Source organism: Sphaeramia orbicularis, chromosome 6 (genome assembly GCF_902148855.1).
Source record: "Sphaeramia orbicularis chromosome 6, fSphaOr1.1, whole genome shotgun sequence".
Lineage (NCBI taxonomy): Eukaryota > Metazoa > Chordata > Actinopteri > Kurtiformes > Apogonidae > Sphaeramia > Sphaeramia orbicularis.
Window position 1 is genome coordinate 49,058,198 of NC_043962.1, and position 16,915 is coordinate 49,075,112.

General features: G+C 36.9%; 1 protein-coding gene across 1 annotated transcript; it reads right to left on the reverse strand.

Annotated features, from left to right (window-relative positions):
- Positions 1-2,734: 2,734 nt before the first annotated feature.
- On the reverse strand, positions 2,735-15,691 carry LOC115421661 (methionine aminopeptidase 2-like). The gene is made up of 11 exons (XM_030137663.1): positions 15,517-15,691; positions 14,620-14,733; positions 14,372-14,434; positions 13,736-13,838; positions 12,238-12,399; positions 11,492-11,673; positions 10,586-10,680; positions 8,905-9,001; positions 8,710-8,813; positions 5,438-5,553; positions 2,735-3,709 (listed from the first exon to the last, which is right to left on the reverse strand). The coding sequence occupies exons 1-11, from the start codon at positions 15,689-15,691 to the stop codon at positions 3,457-3,459; spliced, it is 1,464 nt and encodes a 487-aa protein (XP_029993523.1). The 3' UTR covers positions 2,735-3,456.
- Between the last annotated feature and the right edge of the window lie 1,224 nt (positions 15,692-16,915).

Genomic DNA, 16,915 nt, shown 5'->3' on the forward strand with positions numbered 1-16,915 from the left:
GGCCAAGTTATTTATATAGAAAGGAAGGAATGCACGGTGCATTTTCAATGTTTTATTTCCCTTTTGAGGTATTTGTCTGAGCTGATCAGCCAAAACAGTCCTGTTCTACTGTATTTTATGAGCTGTTGACTCTAACGTCCTGCAAAGGTGTGGACTAAATTAACCTTGTTGTTTCACAAATATTAGTGATAAATTATGAATGAGTCCAACTCTGAATGTGTGTGGTTGATGTCCTTGGCAGGGAGTCAGGGGCTCTGCAGGTTAGAACAAGTAACTCCTGCAGGAGGACGAGGATTGAAAAAACATTAAAAGAAATCAGGCAGCTTAATCTGAACAGCTCTGCTCTGCCTCAGCGTCACCTACCTGCTGTTAGACAAGAGCAAAACACTCAGCCTTCCAGCCTCACAATGGACGGAAATGTTTGAGGTTAGTGGAGTGCATTATGGACAAAAATGTCATCATGATGAACATTTTCATATTAGATGATGCAGAGAATTATCATTATAAAGGTCATTATTTCTTAACCATAATTTGTGGTTTAAAATTGTCAAAAATCATGGAGCAGACATAAGATGGTAATAATAAAAAAGATGTAGAAAGACAAAAACATGCCTGTAGCAACAAAATGAAAATCTTACAAAATACACAGTGAGATAAAAAAAAATCATGAAGATTACAACATGAAAATATAAAAGAAGGAAAATGAAAAATATGCAAAAAAGAAAATGATATTAAATATACAATCAGATGAGGCTGCAAAGAAAAATAAATCATTAAAATACAAAATGAAAATGCCACAAAAGACAAGATGAAAAAATGGCAAAAATCAGAAAAGATTAACAAAAAATGACAAAAAATGCAAAAAGATGAGACAGCAAGAACAAAATCATAATATAAAACACACAAGACATAAAAAAATATTTAAATATACAAAAATGTCAAATCTGTGTCAGGATATGAGAAGAAAATATTGTAAAATACACAAAAAGACGTTTTAAGACGAAAAAACTACATAAAGAAACAAGATGAAAAATAATTTTTAGAAATACAGGAGAAAATTTTAAATACAGAGAAAAAAATTTAAAAAATGTAAAAAGAAAATATTGAATATAAAAAGTGTAAAATATGCAAAAAGACAAAAAAAAGGGAAAATACAGAAAAAATGAAGCTGTGATGAAGAAAATATGACATTAGAAACACAAGATGAAAAAAATAAAAAAGATACAAGATGAAAGTGTAAGGTATGCAAAATATGAGATGTGCAACAAGACCAAAGGTGAACATTATAATGACTCCTGGGCCCCTTTTTAAAAAATGTGGGCGCCCTGAACTTATACCCCAGTTGTTCACTGCTCTCCTATCAGTATCACTATCCCCTCACCACATTTATGCTAGCTTTTCCTATCTGCCCCCATGATGATGCACTGACCCTGAAATACTTGAAAAATGTAGGTCAACATTGGTGTCCAAATTTGATGTATTACTTCCAATTTGACCATGAAAATGAAGGGTAAAATCGATGCCCAAAGAACTTGTCCAAAGACTTCCCAAGTTGCACCTAAATACCAAACATGACAACCATCATAAGATTTGGTGAAGAGGAAAACACTGATGGACAGACACGCTGCTGGGTGATGTAGTTTGAAAATACCGTGCAGCATCTAACTAATAAAAACTAAACATAAACTAACATAAGAAAACTGTGAAATAATCACTAAAAGGCACAACAGGATGAAAATGCCACAAAAAAGTGGAAATGGCACAATAGCATGGTGATTCAACTGACATGAAAATGTTGTAAAAGACACAGCAAGATGAAAATGATGTAAAATATGTGATTTATTGCTTATTTAGTTCATTTATTTAATAAATAAATGACTGCAATATGAGGTCTCTCACAAGATGAAAACAAAAGGTAAACAAAATAAACCTGAAGGACAAAAATGTGCCACATCTTGATATACAAATATATCACAATAACCTAATAATCATCTTTTGTTGTCCAGCGTCTCTTATCTTCAGTCTTGTTATAAGATTCATTACTTATGAGGACTTTTGACTGTGTCCTGGATGGTCCCCTCAGGAGGACTCTCTGGACCTGGCTCCAAACCCTGCTCTGTGGGATCCACTGTGAGAACGGTAGGGCTCACTTGCCTAACATATGTTTCTGTTGTTGGACTGCGACTCCTGTGACTGCCCCAAAATAAATATGTATTAAAAGCCTGGCTATTAATTGACATCAGCGCGTATCAGATCTGGAGTCCACAGGCCATTTTGGAGTTAAGAATAGGTCTGCTGTGGCATCTCCAGGGAAAAGGACAAACTCTGTGAGGAGGCATGATGCATTCTTCAACAATGACATCACTACAAATGTCCTTGTCCCAAAGACTTTACCAAAATAAGACAAAATGGCCTGGAAGTTTAATTTTTCATAAAGGACAAAGCGGTATTTTAGATTACATGAATGTACTTTGCCATAAATGTGATTTTGTAAATGCTATTTCTATGTCTTGCATGCTTTGTTAATCTCTAGTAAACATCAATGTTCATTCTATGGTCACAGGGGTATGAATACTCCCACTGCAAGCCTTGTTATCAAAACAGAGGTCTGACTAATGTCTCAGTATGCCCCCCATTGGCTGAAAGAGAGAAATACACCTCCAGACACTAAAAGGAAAAAAAAAAAAATTCAAAAATTTTTAACTCTTTTGAGTATCTGCACAGCAATCAGTGCAAGATTTATAACAATTTATTTCTTATAAAACTGCATTAAATTAAAATAGAGCAAACAAATATATAAATATAAATATTTCATAGCAGTTTTTTTTCCTCACAAGGTCTTAACAAGGCGATAAAGCACAGCAGTTTGAGGCAAGGTGTTCACCGTAGCCTTTTTTGCATCATTTTTTTTTGCATATAATACCTTTTGCATATTTTCTAAAAGCAGCACATCAAAATATAACTCAAATTACAATGCTATGCTTCTTAAAGATATGCCCTTTACCAGTTGGCAACAATTAATCAATTAATCAACTTTAATATCAACTGACAAATATTTTGATGAGCTTTTCTCTTGTTTCCATGTTCTAAAATGTAACTATTTTCTTGTTTCTTTCCTTGTTTGTGACAGTACAATGAAAATCATTGTGGGGTGAAACGAACACATTTTGAGCTTTTGGAAACACTCTTTCACTGCATTCTGATATTTTATAAACTAGTTAATTGTGTAATTGAGAAAATAGTCATCAGATTGTTTGTTGTAGTCCTAGAATTTTTTGAAAATTAAAATACTCATAATAAGCTATTGCCGTGACACCAGTCTTTGCTCTTGATCAAACCATCACTGAAAAATTAAGCAGAGAAAATTTACTTCAGAGAAATTGCATAATGGCCCCAGTTTGAGGATGTTTGTTGTCTCTGAGCCGCCATGCTCCAGGTTTGAGTTTTGCTGCATGCTTAGTAGTCGTCTCCCCGGCTCACCACCTCCTTGTAGGTGGGCCTGAGTAGAATAGTGTGCTCATACTGGGCGGTATAGCTGCCCTTGATATCGCAGAGAGGTGGGTATGGGTCTATGATTCCAAGGTCGCACAGGTTCTTCAGAGCCATCAGGTACTTGCTCTCACCCAGACGATCCAGCCAGCGGCGGCAGAATGCCAAGGTCCCAAAGTTCTCATTGATCACATTCAGTAGATGTTTAGCCCTTGGAAGTCTGCAGCACATGGAGACAAAAGGAGTCAAGTGAGGAAACCCTGGTGAACTGGATATGTAATTACAGAAAGTAGAGCTGGGTCAGAAATGTTATCATGAGATTTTTAGTCTTAAAAGTTAAGGAAACTAAATGGTTATTTGTGGTTTAAAACTAATTAAACTACTACAAGTGTAAAAAAAAAAAAGAAAAAGATGAAACAACGGAAAAATGACAGACAAACAAAACAGAATGAATAAGATTTAAAAGCCAAAAATGACTAATGTATGAGAAAAGGTATGTGCAACAAGGTGAAATAAAGAGACACAACATGAACATGTTGTAAAAGGTGCAACAAGATGAAAACATAAAAACTGCAACATGAAAAAGTAAAAGCTGCATCAAGACTAAAACAACTTAAGTTGAAAAAATTGTGCCCAACATAATGTTGTAAAAGGTGAAAACAGATGAAAACCACCTAAAAGACCTTGCAATATGAAAGCAGGATTTAAAGATGAGGGGGTGCAAGAGCAGTTCATGAAGTAGATGTGTTTTTGGATCCTCCTCTGTGCCAATACTTAAAATTATATTTATGACAGTCTCAGAGGTCACATTTTTAGCCTCAAACTAGTTCCAATGCAAAAATGTTTAACCCAAAGAAGTTTGTGGGACAAGATGGCAAAGAAGCTGTCCAGAAGTGCCGAGTTACCCTGACCATTGTTGGCCTCAGCTAGCATGAGTGCTAACACTGCCAGCAGTGAGCCTGTACACCATGACAATAATGGTGATAGTGGTGATCCTGAGGCACTGCCGCTACTTTGGGAGAAAGTTTCTGACAAGATCCTCAGTCACATCAATGACAGGTTCAACAAACTCAAAGAGACCCTCCAGACTTTATGAAGCTCCCAGAAGGAACTGCTTGAGAAGGTGGAATTGGTGGATAAGCAAGTCCAGGATCAGGAGGGCTGATATATACAAATATTTTAAAATTATATACAATACATATATGTATATATGTGTGTGTGTGTGTGTGTGTGTATGTGTGTGTGTGTATATATATATATATATATATATATATATATATATATATATATATAATATGTATATATGTATATGTATTTGTGTGTGTGAAAAAAGACGGAATAAAACTAAAGTAGAAGACACAACAAGAAAACAACATCCCGCAATAAAATAGGTGGAATAAGATGAGCACAACACAATAAAACTAAACAAGAAAATGTAAAAAAAATGAAAACATAAGAGACAAGACAAATAAAAAAAGACTTAATGTGATGATGGAAACGATGCAGCAAGATGCAACAGCATGAAATACCCATTAGGATTTTGTGATTTAGTGCTTATTCTTTATTGTTATCAAGTGCTTTCTTTTTCTATTTTATCTTAATTGAATCCATTTGAAGAAAACTACTGCAATCTGACCTTGCAATCTAACAAAAAGCTGAAATCAACTTAGAACACCGTTTTTAGAGGGTTCAGACTCTTCTTTATGAGAGTCTTTCAGAAATCTAGAAGCAGAACATTTTAATGATAATAATAAATATGCTTTGTTTTTTGATTGACAATTTTGAGTAAATCCTTAAACAAACAAAAAAATGTGATATGAAGTTGTGTTGCAGTAATCATTGTTGCTGATCATTTTTACTGTCCAGCTTGCAGTCTGTATGACCAGATGTTGTATTTGCAGATTTTGTGAAAATGTAAGTGTATGTATATAGAGTGAACAGAGCTGACCTTATTGGTACATGTCCAACGTTAAAGTTTTTCATGTAATGTGAGCACTCCATGTCATCGTGGACTGCACCTCTTCCTGTGCTGCCAAATGTCTCGATGGCGTATGCTTCACCTTCCTGAGAGACAACACACAAGCAAACAATCCTGACTCTCTTTATACTGTAAAAGAGGCTTCTGAGTAATAAACCACATCTATACACCTCAGCATCAAGGTCTGTGTGGACATGATATTACTGAAAGGACAAACTGACTCTGGGGAAATACAGCAAATTTTACAAAAAGCCTCAAGATGTACTGTAAGTGGCTGACATATTCATCTGCATGCTATTAAGGACAGTAGTGTCCTTTCTAGTACAGCACCTCAGGTGAGTGTGATTGGCTGGCATTCATTGGCATTTTGTATCTCTATCAGAGCGTGGCTGTTGTTTGAAGTCCTCGTGGAATTAGCTGATAACACTGCGACACCCTCGCTCACTGCACCGATAATCAGTCAAAGTGCTCATGGCCCCGTGGCACGCCCATCAACCACTCCACCCGAGATCACAAGGAGGGTAATAGCTCTGTTACATCAACACACTTTGGCTAAAAATACAACACACAAACCTGCCAGATCAGCAGCCCACACCTCCCACCCCCTACTCTCCTGTTACCATCAGGTAAAAAGCTTGACGCAGCATCTTGCCAATTAAAACCCTCACTTCTGTCCAAATACAGTCACGTACTGCAGCTGCAGATGTGAGAGGAAAAAAGCCAGAGCCTCAGTCTTGTTTCTCCTCAGTTGTTAATTAACCCTAATGCCTACCATTCACTGCTCTTTCAGTGAAATTAGCGGCTGGAGTTGAAGTGTGCTGCTACTCGATGCGGCTGGTAATTCCATTAAAGGTGTATTTAAAGTGCTGATGAGGGTGACTAAGAAGCTGTTAGAGCAGTGAATTGGAACAGTTCTCCACACCCCATCGTAACCCTAACCATCCACCAGTTCTTCCAGTTACACTTAAGAATTAAAAAGGTTTTATTTATCAACGGCTGAAACAGGTTTTATTTCAGATACTGAAGGAAAAGATGCTGCAGAATCTTGCAGAAGTTGACTGATGCTGGATTTAAAACAAGCTGATATGATAATGACAGTCTGGAGCAGGAAAAACCCATAAATCAGCTGGTACCATCCTGAAAACACTGACACCAATAATATATTTTTATCAGAAGTTTCTGACCTTATCAGACACTGGAAAAATGTTGAACGTATAGTAATAAAAGCCACACTTACTCATTGATTACACTTTAAATGTAGAGCCAAACATCAAACTAACCATAAAATCTAAGTGGGAGCAATAATTATTTTTGGACCTTTTCCCTGTTTTCCCATTTTTTATTTTTTTTCTTCAATAAAGGCATTTTGAGTAGAACCTAAACTGAATTAAACCAATAACTAAATGAAGTTTCCAAGATCTAAAGTTTTGTTTTTAGGATTTTGATTGTATTTGTTCATTCTCCGCACTAGGTTGTCCCATTTTCCATATGTTGTAGTAACAATTTAAAAAAAAAAAAATCCAAAATTATTAGGATGCCCTGGTTACTAGATTCTTGGCCAATACCAATTTATCAAAGAAATCTTCGTTATAAATACTAATATATTTGCAATGTCAAAGTTGCTCATCACATGGCTCAGATGGTAGAATGGGTCATCCAAAAACCAAAGATTTGGCGGTTCGAATCCCACTCTGTCCTAGTTAGTCCATTGTGTCCTTGGGCAAGACACTTCACCCTCCTTGCCTCCAGTGGCACTCACACTAGTGTATGAATGTTCGGTGGTAGGCACGAATTGGCAGCCACGCTTCTGTCAGTCTGCCCCAGGGCAGCTGTGGTTACAGGTGTAGTTTACCACCACCAGTAGGGGAATGTGAGAGTGAATGAATAATGGGTCAATAATGTAAGCGCTTTGAGTGACCAAAAAGTGCTGTATAAATCTAATCCATTATTATCTTTTAATGAACACAGATTTAACATACAAATTTCTGAAACAATCTTTAAAGATAAATATCTGACCGAAAAATTGTTCAATATTGATGCCAGGCCAATAAATGGATGCATCCCTGAAAATTATGTGATGTTATACATTTTTTTTTAAACAGAAAAAATTACAGTTTTCTTGCTTTAGGACCCACAAACTCTTTTTTTTTGGAGCTTAAGAACTACATAAACCCCAGGAAATTAAGGTTAAATGGTTAAAGGTAAACTTTAGGGATTGTAAACTCTAAAGGAAAATTTGATCTCTGCGTTTTACCCATCCATCCTAATAAGCAAACAATGGCTAGCATTAGCATTAGCATTAGCACATTAGGGGCTTTGAGGTGCCGTTGAAAGTACTCATGGTCCATCATCAGTACTTTGGTCAGGGAACCGACAGGATCATTAATTAACCTACGAATATCTGTTTTTGATGGTGGGGGAAACCAAAGGACCTACACACGACCTGTCCACTGTACCCACAGCACCTAAAACCCTGCAGTTTAAAGGCTGGACATCATCCATCAGCCACTATCAGCACCATCATCATCTATTTTGTGAAAATTATCGCAGCTGATTTAAAGGAGCAATATGTAGAATTTTGAATGAATCAAAAATTAACTAAGTATCATTAGAGTGTTTACAGTAGTTCTGGGATTATGTCAAATATGTGTATTGTACTGCAGATATATGAACTGGATTTATTCACAGCCACTGGCCAGCATGTCACTGAATGTTTGTGAAGGGAGTAGTGAGTCACTATGGTTGTCTACCATGGTGATAAAAACCAACACCAAGGTTGAAATGAAGATAAGACCGACTTAACTTCCAGAGTTAAAGAAAGTGATAAAAAATAGAAATATTGTTTTAACCGCTGGACATAGCTCAAAATGGAAAGAATGGAGTTTGATGCTGAAATGGCAGCATTTGTTCTATACAAGTGAGTTTGATTGTGAGACTTACGAAGGTGTAAAGTTATTAAGTGAACAACTTTGCTAAATTGCATTTTTTTGATACTTGGTTCAGATTATACTACGACAGTTCTGACCTTGTTTGGATGATTCCAATGAAGACAACACAAATTGTTAAGAAAATGGAGGTGATTTATGGTTTTACTGTGGCTGTTTTCTGTCTAAAAACAGTGGTAAGCTAGCTGAGTTTTTGTTGTGTATATCAGTATAACATCTAAGTTCTTTAACCCCAAACTGAGTCAACTCTCCATTCATTCTAAAATAAAATTTACATGAAATATCTCATGCACAAACCTCCATCCTTGTGGCTTCTCCTCCTTTTACAATAGGGACCGTCTTCCCTGAGTGTATCCTGTACGGCCCAATAGAATGGCCATTAAGATTCCTGATTGGCTTAACTGTTAAAAAAAAAACAGCAACAAAAAACATAGATATTGGAAGCAGCACTGAGTCTGTTAGTAACAACAACTATAAATGATCTGGTGTTACCTTGATATGTCTTCCCATCTATCTCCACTTCATAAGACTCCATGACCTCCTGAATGGTCTCACCAACATCACACAAACGCACATCTATTCCTGCAAACTGGCAAAAAAAGATGTTTATGTAAATGTAAGTTAACAGTTGTATTTTTTGCATAAAGACACAAATTTAGGAAACAATTTACATACAGCAAGTCATAAAACAAAGAGTCACCTAAAAATTTGAGCAATAATTACATAAATATACATCACTTTTACTATTGTATTGCAGCTAGATGATATCTACTGTGGCAGTGCTGTAAACAGTTTGTTGTTATAAACAATAAGATGGATTATTCCTGAAATCTGCAAGTGAAGCAATTGGCTCAAAACCATTCAATATCAAGTTCAAGGGTCTTGTAAACATCACCTAAATTTTTGTAACTCTTTGCACTCCATCTTCCTTTACATTTGCCTTTTTTATGCACCTTTAAGTGTGTACAACAAACAGTACACTTAATTACTGGTCTTGTGCTGCATTTACACACTAACCACCCTGTGATGGATTATAAAGCATGTCTGTTAATTCCCCTTCATAAAAGTTTCTGTCCACATATTGTTCAAGTCATAGTATAGTTTGTTTATAGTTCACTGGAAAAAAAAAAAAGCATCATTACCAAACATCATCCTACTAAAACATTCCGCTCATCATGCCACAATGTTGGAATAGACACATTAAAGTTAATGTGCTGTGAATATGATCATTTATGTTTCTTGGTAACGACTCAGAATAACAGCTTTATGTCAAATGTAAACATGACAGGAGGTAGAGATCAAATAGTGGATTTGTAAGGCTGATATAACAATGATACCCATTTAATCAGCCAATATCACTGCTTGAACTATGTTTGGCTTTATTCTAAAATGAATAAGAGTTAACGTAATATATGCAGAAATCAAGGAATCTGAAAAATATTATGGTATTCCTAGATGCAGTTTTTGTTTTATGAGCTATTATTTTCTTTCAGAGTCAGTGATTCCAGTTGAGAAGTCTGACATTAACTCTCAGCCACAAACAAAGTTCTGCTGATAACAGTAGTTTACAAAAAAAAAAAACAAAAAAAACTATACAGGATCTTTACTGCATAGAAAAAAGTGCTGAAAAAACTAAAACCAATTATAAGTCATTGCAGCCAGTGAAGTGGCTCAACCATTTTACTAAACAGGTAAAAGGAGGCTCTTAAACTATCATGCTGGATGTTAAAGGGTTCACCCCACTGATCCCTTTTTTCCAGTAACTTAAAAGTAGATGAGGAGATAACACAACAACCCTATGTGGCCAACATAAAAAATATATGACCTTAAAAACACTTATTTGACAAAGTAACAACAAACCTAGTTACCAGAGACTGTTTTAACATGATACCTATAATCTTCATGGACCCCATAATTATTTTAACTTCTAAAATATAATATACAGGATGGGGATGGTGCCACCTCTGCTTCATGCTGAACCAGGAAAAGCCTACTGTTTTATGTGTCCTATAATTCCTTATTTCTACAATTGGTGCAAAGTGTGGAAGTACACTTTAAATGCCAGCATAGAGTGGGATGGTATCTATGGCTGTTCAAGATGACTTTGTTATATGGTGTGATTTTTACATGTGTTCTGTTGACTCTTGAGGACATTTAAGTTGGAGTTTTTTACCCTGATGCCAGTGTTCGTTGCATCCCTCACAGCCTCCAGAAGCCTGTCATACTTTGGGTTGAATGTGACGGTGAAGGCACAGTCTATTATTCGACCTGGAAAACCAAATGCCTCGGTTAGAGCTGTGTGAAATGATGCAGTAACTCTTAAAGTATACTCAGTGCCAATGAAAACGCAATACTTGAAGATTCTTATATTTTTTTAAACTGATGAGGATTTTTATTCCATAAGCTCTTTGAAATTAATCATAGGCCATTTCTATACAGTAAAAATAAAAAATCACATCCAAATTTGTTGACAAAAAATAAGTATAAAGAAAGAAACTCAAGGACCCCCAAAACCAAAAGTCACAAAGCGGTCCCGGAGGTGCTGCAGCTCAATGTAGTGATCCTGCTGTGGCGTGGTCACACGTGCTCGTCCAGGGCGAGGTCTGTCTGCAGTTGAGCCAGTTTCTTCATGCCTCTGTTGCATCCTGACTATGGTGGACACATTGCATCCAAAACGGCGCGCCACCTGCCAAGCAGAGATTCTGGCCTCCAGGAGCCCCATAGCATGGCATCTTTGGTCACGTGTCAGTCTAGGCATCGCTGAGTTATTGCAAATGATTTTCGTGCTTTTCAGCTTGCCTTTATATACAGAACATGACCACTCCTTAACTGACCACAATTCCTTAAGTTGAGCAGTTCATTGCTGAGCAATGAGAAAAACAAGTCTTATGAATGCAGACAAGTTCATTCAAGTGTGACAATAGCTCAACCCGTCTCAGGTTGTTAAAAAATTGTCTGGGATTGTCTTATACAGGTGAGACTTAAACATATTGATGCAGCTCAGGAACAATAAAACACATTCAAGTGTTGCGTTTTCATTGGCACTGAGTATACTAGGACGGTTGTTGTGAGCTCTCACCATTGATGTGTGTTCCAAAGTCAATCTTACAGACGTCATCGTAACGCAGCACGGTAGGGTCTCCAGCGTTTGGGGTGTAGTGGGCAGCACAATGGTTGATGGAGCAGCCGGTGGGGAAGGCCAGGCCTGCCTTTAGGCCATTCTCTTTAATGAGCCTCCGGGAGCAGTCCTCCAGCTTCTCACTGCCAAACAATCAACAGATGACCATACATAACCATAAAAATAAAAAAACTGGGAATAATCAGATAATTGTAATAAGATCTGATGCATTTACATGCACTTAAGAAATGTGATAATCAAAAACCCTGGTTTAGATACTCCAGTCCATTAGCAGATTTCTTTCGGCATTCCTACGTCCATAGTGATGGTAGAATCAAACCTTCTGTTATTGTCTTCCCTTCATGTTTGACTACACAACTTCCGTTTTCTGAAATTTAATTGTTTTCACATATATTCAGACGCAAAAGAACAAAATAAATCAGATTTGCCTGTACATGCAGGAAGACATGGGAGTATTGGGGAGAAATTCAGGTGTGCTAATCTGATTTCTCATAATCAAATTACTGCTGTTATCTGATAAAGCATACCAGATTATGCTATTTATATGATACCTTGAATAATCAGATAACTCCAGAAATCAGATAATGACTGGAGTATTAGTGTGCATGTAAATGGGCTCATTATCAGTCTGAACTGAGTCCAGGCTCAGTGTAAGTGCATATCATGACAACATTTGGCTGTCTCACCAGATGTCAATCATTGTCATCCCTGGTTTGATCCAGCTCCTGACGTAGGAGCGGACCTGCCGGTGGGCTTCAGCCGCCTGCCTGAAATCACTCCACATCTCTTCATTGGCCCAGTCCAGCGCACGCTTTTCTTCACTGGTGGTCCGCCATGCTGCACTCCGCCTGGTGGGGGGCCAACAGAAACCCACAGCAGGGGAGGCCCATTATTTTGTCATAACACACATTCTGGCAACAAGGTTGTTGTAAACATCAGGCCACACTCATACACAAACTCTGCACAGGTAAATATTAGGATCATAAAAAGATCACAATTAGTGTGACACATCGAGATATAACTTTTATGTTATTTTGTGATTATCAGCAACAATGATCAGTGCAATACAATGTTTTGCTGTGATATACATTTTTTTTTGTCTAGGGTTAACTATTTTACTTGGTCAAATAGAACATTTCCATGTCTTGTTTTACTTATTTTATCTTATTTTATATAATGCCATGATTATCTTGAAAAAAAGATTCAATTATTACAATAGTATTGAGTGTCCTGCAGTTTGTATTATTTGTGATTATCTGAACAGGAGGAAGTTTGAGTAGAGTTACAGAATTTAAATCCACAAATAAACATCTTTCAAGTATATTTAATCTTGGTAAATAAGAACAAGCATGAGACAGCTGTATTTTCATCTCATTTCATCATGTATCTTTTGTGTCATATTCATCATATATTTTGTAAATTATTTACATCATGTTCATCCTGTTGCATCTTTTATAGCATTTTCATCGTACTTTTTACATTTTCATTTTGTTTCATCTTTTATGTCATTTTTGTCTTGTTGTTTTTTGTTTTTTTTTTTTACGACACTCATCTTGTTTAAAAAATGTTTACATTTTCACCTTGTTTTTTCATGATCTTTTCTATTTGAATTTTTTACCCGTCATTTTCAACTAGTCATCTGTTTTTCTTGACTTTTTAATCTTGTGTTTTTATCACATTTACAACTTGTTGCACTTTTTATGTTATTGTCATCTCATTGAGTCTTCAGCAATACTTGTATTTTGTTGTGCTTTGTTACATTTTTATCTTGTGTTTTTATCACATTTTCAACTTGTGTTTTTCACTGTAATTTCATTGTATCTAGTTGCATTAATATCACATTTACATCTTGTGACTGTTTTTTAAAATAATTTAAAACCACAAATACAGTACATTCAGTTCTCTTCATCTTTGACTTAGGACCAAAACTTATCTTTGAAAGTGAGAGAATAATCATTTGACATTCATCATGACAACTGTCCATATCACCCATCCTTAGTGCACATATCATTTTTAGCATTTTAGCAGAACAAAATAAATGAATTCACTGCTGATCAGAAAATTAGAACACACAAGTCGTCTGATATGAATGAGTGCAACCAGAGAGGCCTAAATAAATAAGCAGACCAATCACCAAGCGGAGAAATACTGCTGAGTTTGAGGGAATACGTAGAGGTCACACACCCGTCTTTTGATGGTGGATATTCACACTCCTCTCCCTTTGGAAAGTCTCCGCTGGGATAGAGCTCACAAATAGGGACTGAGGGAGGGTCAGTCTGTCCCTTCACTGTGGCCCAGATAGAGGGAAGGAGAAGCAGAGGAAAGCAATGGGAGAGAGAAAAGAAAACTAGTGTTACCCTCCATGCATTCATCACATCGATATTTTGACTCACAGTGACTAACTGCACACACTGTCACTTGCAAATCTAATTACACACCACAACTTTGTACATAAATGCTTTGTTTACAGATCTATTGCTTTTTATTCCTGATGTAACACTGAGAAAACTTGACTTTCAGTGTGTTAGTGTGTTCATGTTTAGCTCACTGTCATTAATTCAGTCTGCTTGACATGTAAGGTCCTGCTGTATTTTGTCCTACACCTCCTCAGTCCTGAACGGCAGAAGTCTCTTGACACTAATTAGTGTCAAACTGCATGTAAGCTTGTTGTATTCCACTAATGACAAAGTACATTTAATGCGGTCACATTTTAATTCAAGAATTATTTCCCTTTAGTGTCAGCAGCTGGCAGCAACCTGTCTGTTGTATAGTGTGGAAATGCAACTGCACTTTTACTGCATTAAGAGCTGAACGACTTACATCCTTTCTTCTTTTTCTTCTTTTTCTTCTTTTTCACGGTTGAGCTCTCACCCTCATCCCCATCTGTTGAAAGGATCATTAGTTTTAATGCAGTGTGTAAAGTGAGAAATATCGACAAGGGCTTAGGCAGTGAAAATCAGATATCACATAGCTGCTGAATTTCTCTGAGTGCATTTGGGAGCATAAAGTTCAGCACAGCACTGCAGATGATGCTGATGGTGGTAGTGGTAATCACGGTGAGGAGTTACCTTCTTCTCCGTCCTCCTCCCTCTCTTTGTCGTCCAGTGTTTGCTGCTCCAGCTGTTTTGTCACATCACCAAGACCTCCGGCTTCTCCATCCCGCTCAGCCTCATTTGTCCCTGCTGCAAAGTCACACATCCTCGTGCATGCATGTGCAGGTGTAGACACACGGATACACCAATGCACATACATGGATGCGCGCACGCACACACACACACACACACACACACACACACACACACACACACACACAGAGTCTGTGAGTAAATTATTTGTGGTTCACAGTCATCCCAAGAAAGTGCATCCACACCGAGCAGCACTTGGCAGAGTCTGTGCATAATTTCTTTCTATACATTGGGAGTCAATATTCTCAAGGGCATATGTACCTCACAGCATTATGACATTTAGCCCCCCTAAGACAGTACTGTGTGGACGTGGGTTAGTTTCAGCTGCTAAGACTTTTAATTGTTTTATTTTTCTTTCTTTCTTTCTTTTTTTTTTTTTTTTTTTTTTTTTTTTTTTTTAACAATATATCTATATGCAACACAAAAGCTGCAATTATCATTAGATTTTTTGCGCAAGTGGTTGTCATCTTCTTACACATAAACTGTGGATACTTCTATTGCATAATTTCATGCAGCTTAGAGAGAAGTACAAGACATATTTCATGTAGAGTAGTATTACATTTGATCCCACCCATTTCTGGATCGGACTGCCTCGTTGTTTTTTTCGTAAATCCCGCTTTTGGGATACTGTCCCTGTTCCAGACTTGGGACAGCTGGTGAAATCCCTCTGACAGGTTGAAAAGTCTCCCGTCCTGCATGATGCTCCTGCTCCAGATCGATCGGCAGGAGAGGAGACAATTTTGCGCTATTTTCTCCCAACTGCCAAGAGCTGCCTCTTACCTAGTGCTGCGGTCTTATTCCTCTTCTTCTTTCTTCTCTTTTTCTTCACAGACTCCGAGGCGTCCGCGTCCTCCCTCTCCTCAGTACCATCGTCCCCGTTGAGAAGTTGAGGCTCCACTTCTTGCTGAAGCTGTAGCTCCGCCATGATCAGCGGCTGACAGATGAAGTGACGCATTGGCTGCTGGGAGCCTCAAGTGGTGGGAGCGGAGAGGCGTGCTGGAGGCTGCTCGGCCAGTAACCAGCCGTTAGACAATCTCTGTGCAACAACTTGACACGTATAGAGGAAGTCAAAAAGCCGCACCTCCCACCAGCCTGAACTTTCACCCATTATTAAATTTATCTTGTAGATTCTGGAGAATGTCATTATGAAGAGGATTCTCATATGTCAGTAATGATCGAGATAAATGCCATATCAGTAGGTCTTTAAGAGTCCTAGGTGAAAGGTGAAGAAAAATGACTCTGGTTAGTGGTTGCTAATTATACCTAAAACGCGCAACATCAACAAGGTTATGTATAAAAGACATAAACAACATTAAAATAAAACAACAATAAAAGTAACAAGGTGTAACTGACCTAACTGAACAACAAAAGTGAAAAAATAACACGAGATGCACCAAAATGAAAATGACAAAGAAACAGCAAGTTAAAAATGATGGAAAAATACAATATTCAAATTACATATACAAAATGCAATGGGACAAAAAACAAACAAACACCTAAAAGCTACATAAACACGACATAAAGAAATGCAATAAGATGGAAGTCATGCAAAAGAAGCAATGAGACATAAATCACATAAAGTAAGAAAATGAAAATCATACAGTAGGACAAACATTTGTGCAAAAATAACCCTAATAAGAGAAAATTGTGCAAAAATGGACAGGAAACTAATGCAAAATATAACAAATTGAAAGACACAGCAAGTTAAATATGATGAAGGAAAAAAAGACTTGAGAGTGTTAGGGGGTGCTGATGTAAAAGGATGATGTGAAATGTGAAACCCAAAATCTAAAACTGAAAACGTAAAATTCTAAGTACACAAAAACCACAAATGAAATCTAATAAGATAAAAGTGATGTAAAAAAAAAAAAAAAAAGAAGGAAAAATATAGAGATGTTAAAAACATTAAAGACACAAAAGGTAACAAACATGACTAAAAGATGTAGCAAAAACCATATAAAAATGAAACAAAACGAAAATAACGTGAAGACACAACAAGACAAAAACAACATAAAAAACAGACAACATGAAGACTACAAAAAAAAAAAAAAAAAAAAAAAAAACAACAGAAAAAAATATAGCCACAAAAAACAATGACCTAAGGACATGAAAATGATGCAACAGACGAGAGAACACGAGAAAAACCTTATAAAAACATAATACCATCATGATAGGAATG

What these genes read in the sequence shown, in the direction of transcription:
- LOC115421661 (XM_030137663.1), bottom strand. Translation starts at nt 15,691, where the DNA reads ATGCGTCACTTCATCTGTCAGCCGCTGATCATGGCGGAGCTACAGCTT. An exon ending in GAAGAAAAAGAAGAAAGGAT is followed by an intron (nt 13,839 to 14,371) that starts GTAAGTCGTTCA and finishes TCTGGGCCACAG; the next exon opens with TGAAGGGACAGACTGACCCT. An exon ending in GTTGGACATGTACCAATAAG is followed by an intron (nt 3,710 to 5,437) that starts GTCAGCTCTGTT and finishes CATGTGCTGCAG; the next exon opens with ACTTCCAAGGGCTAAACATC.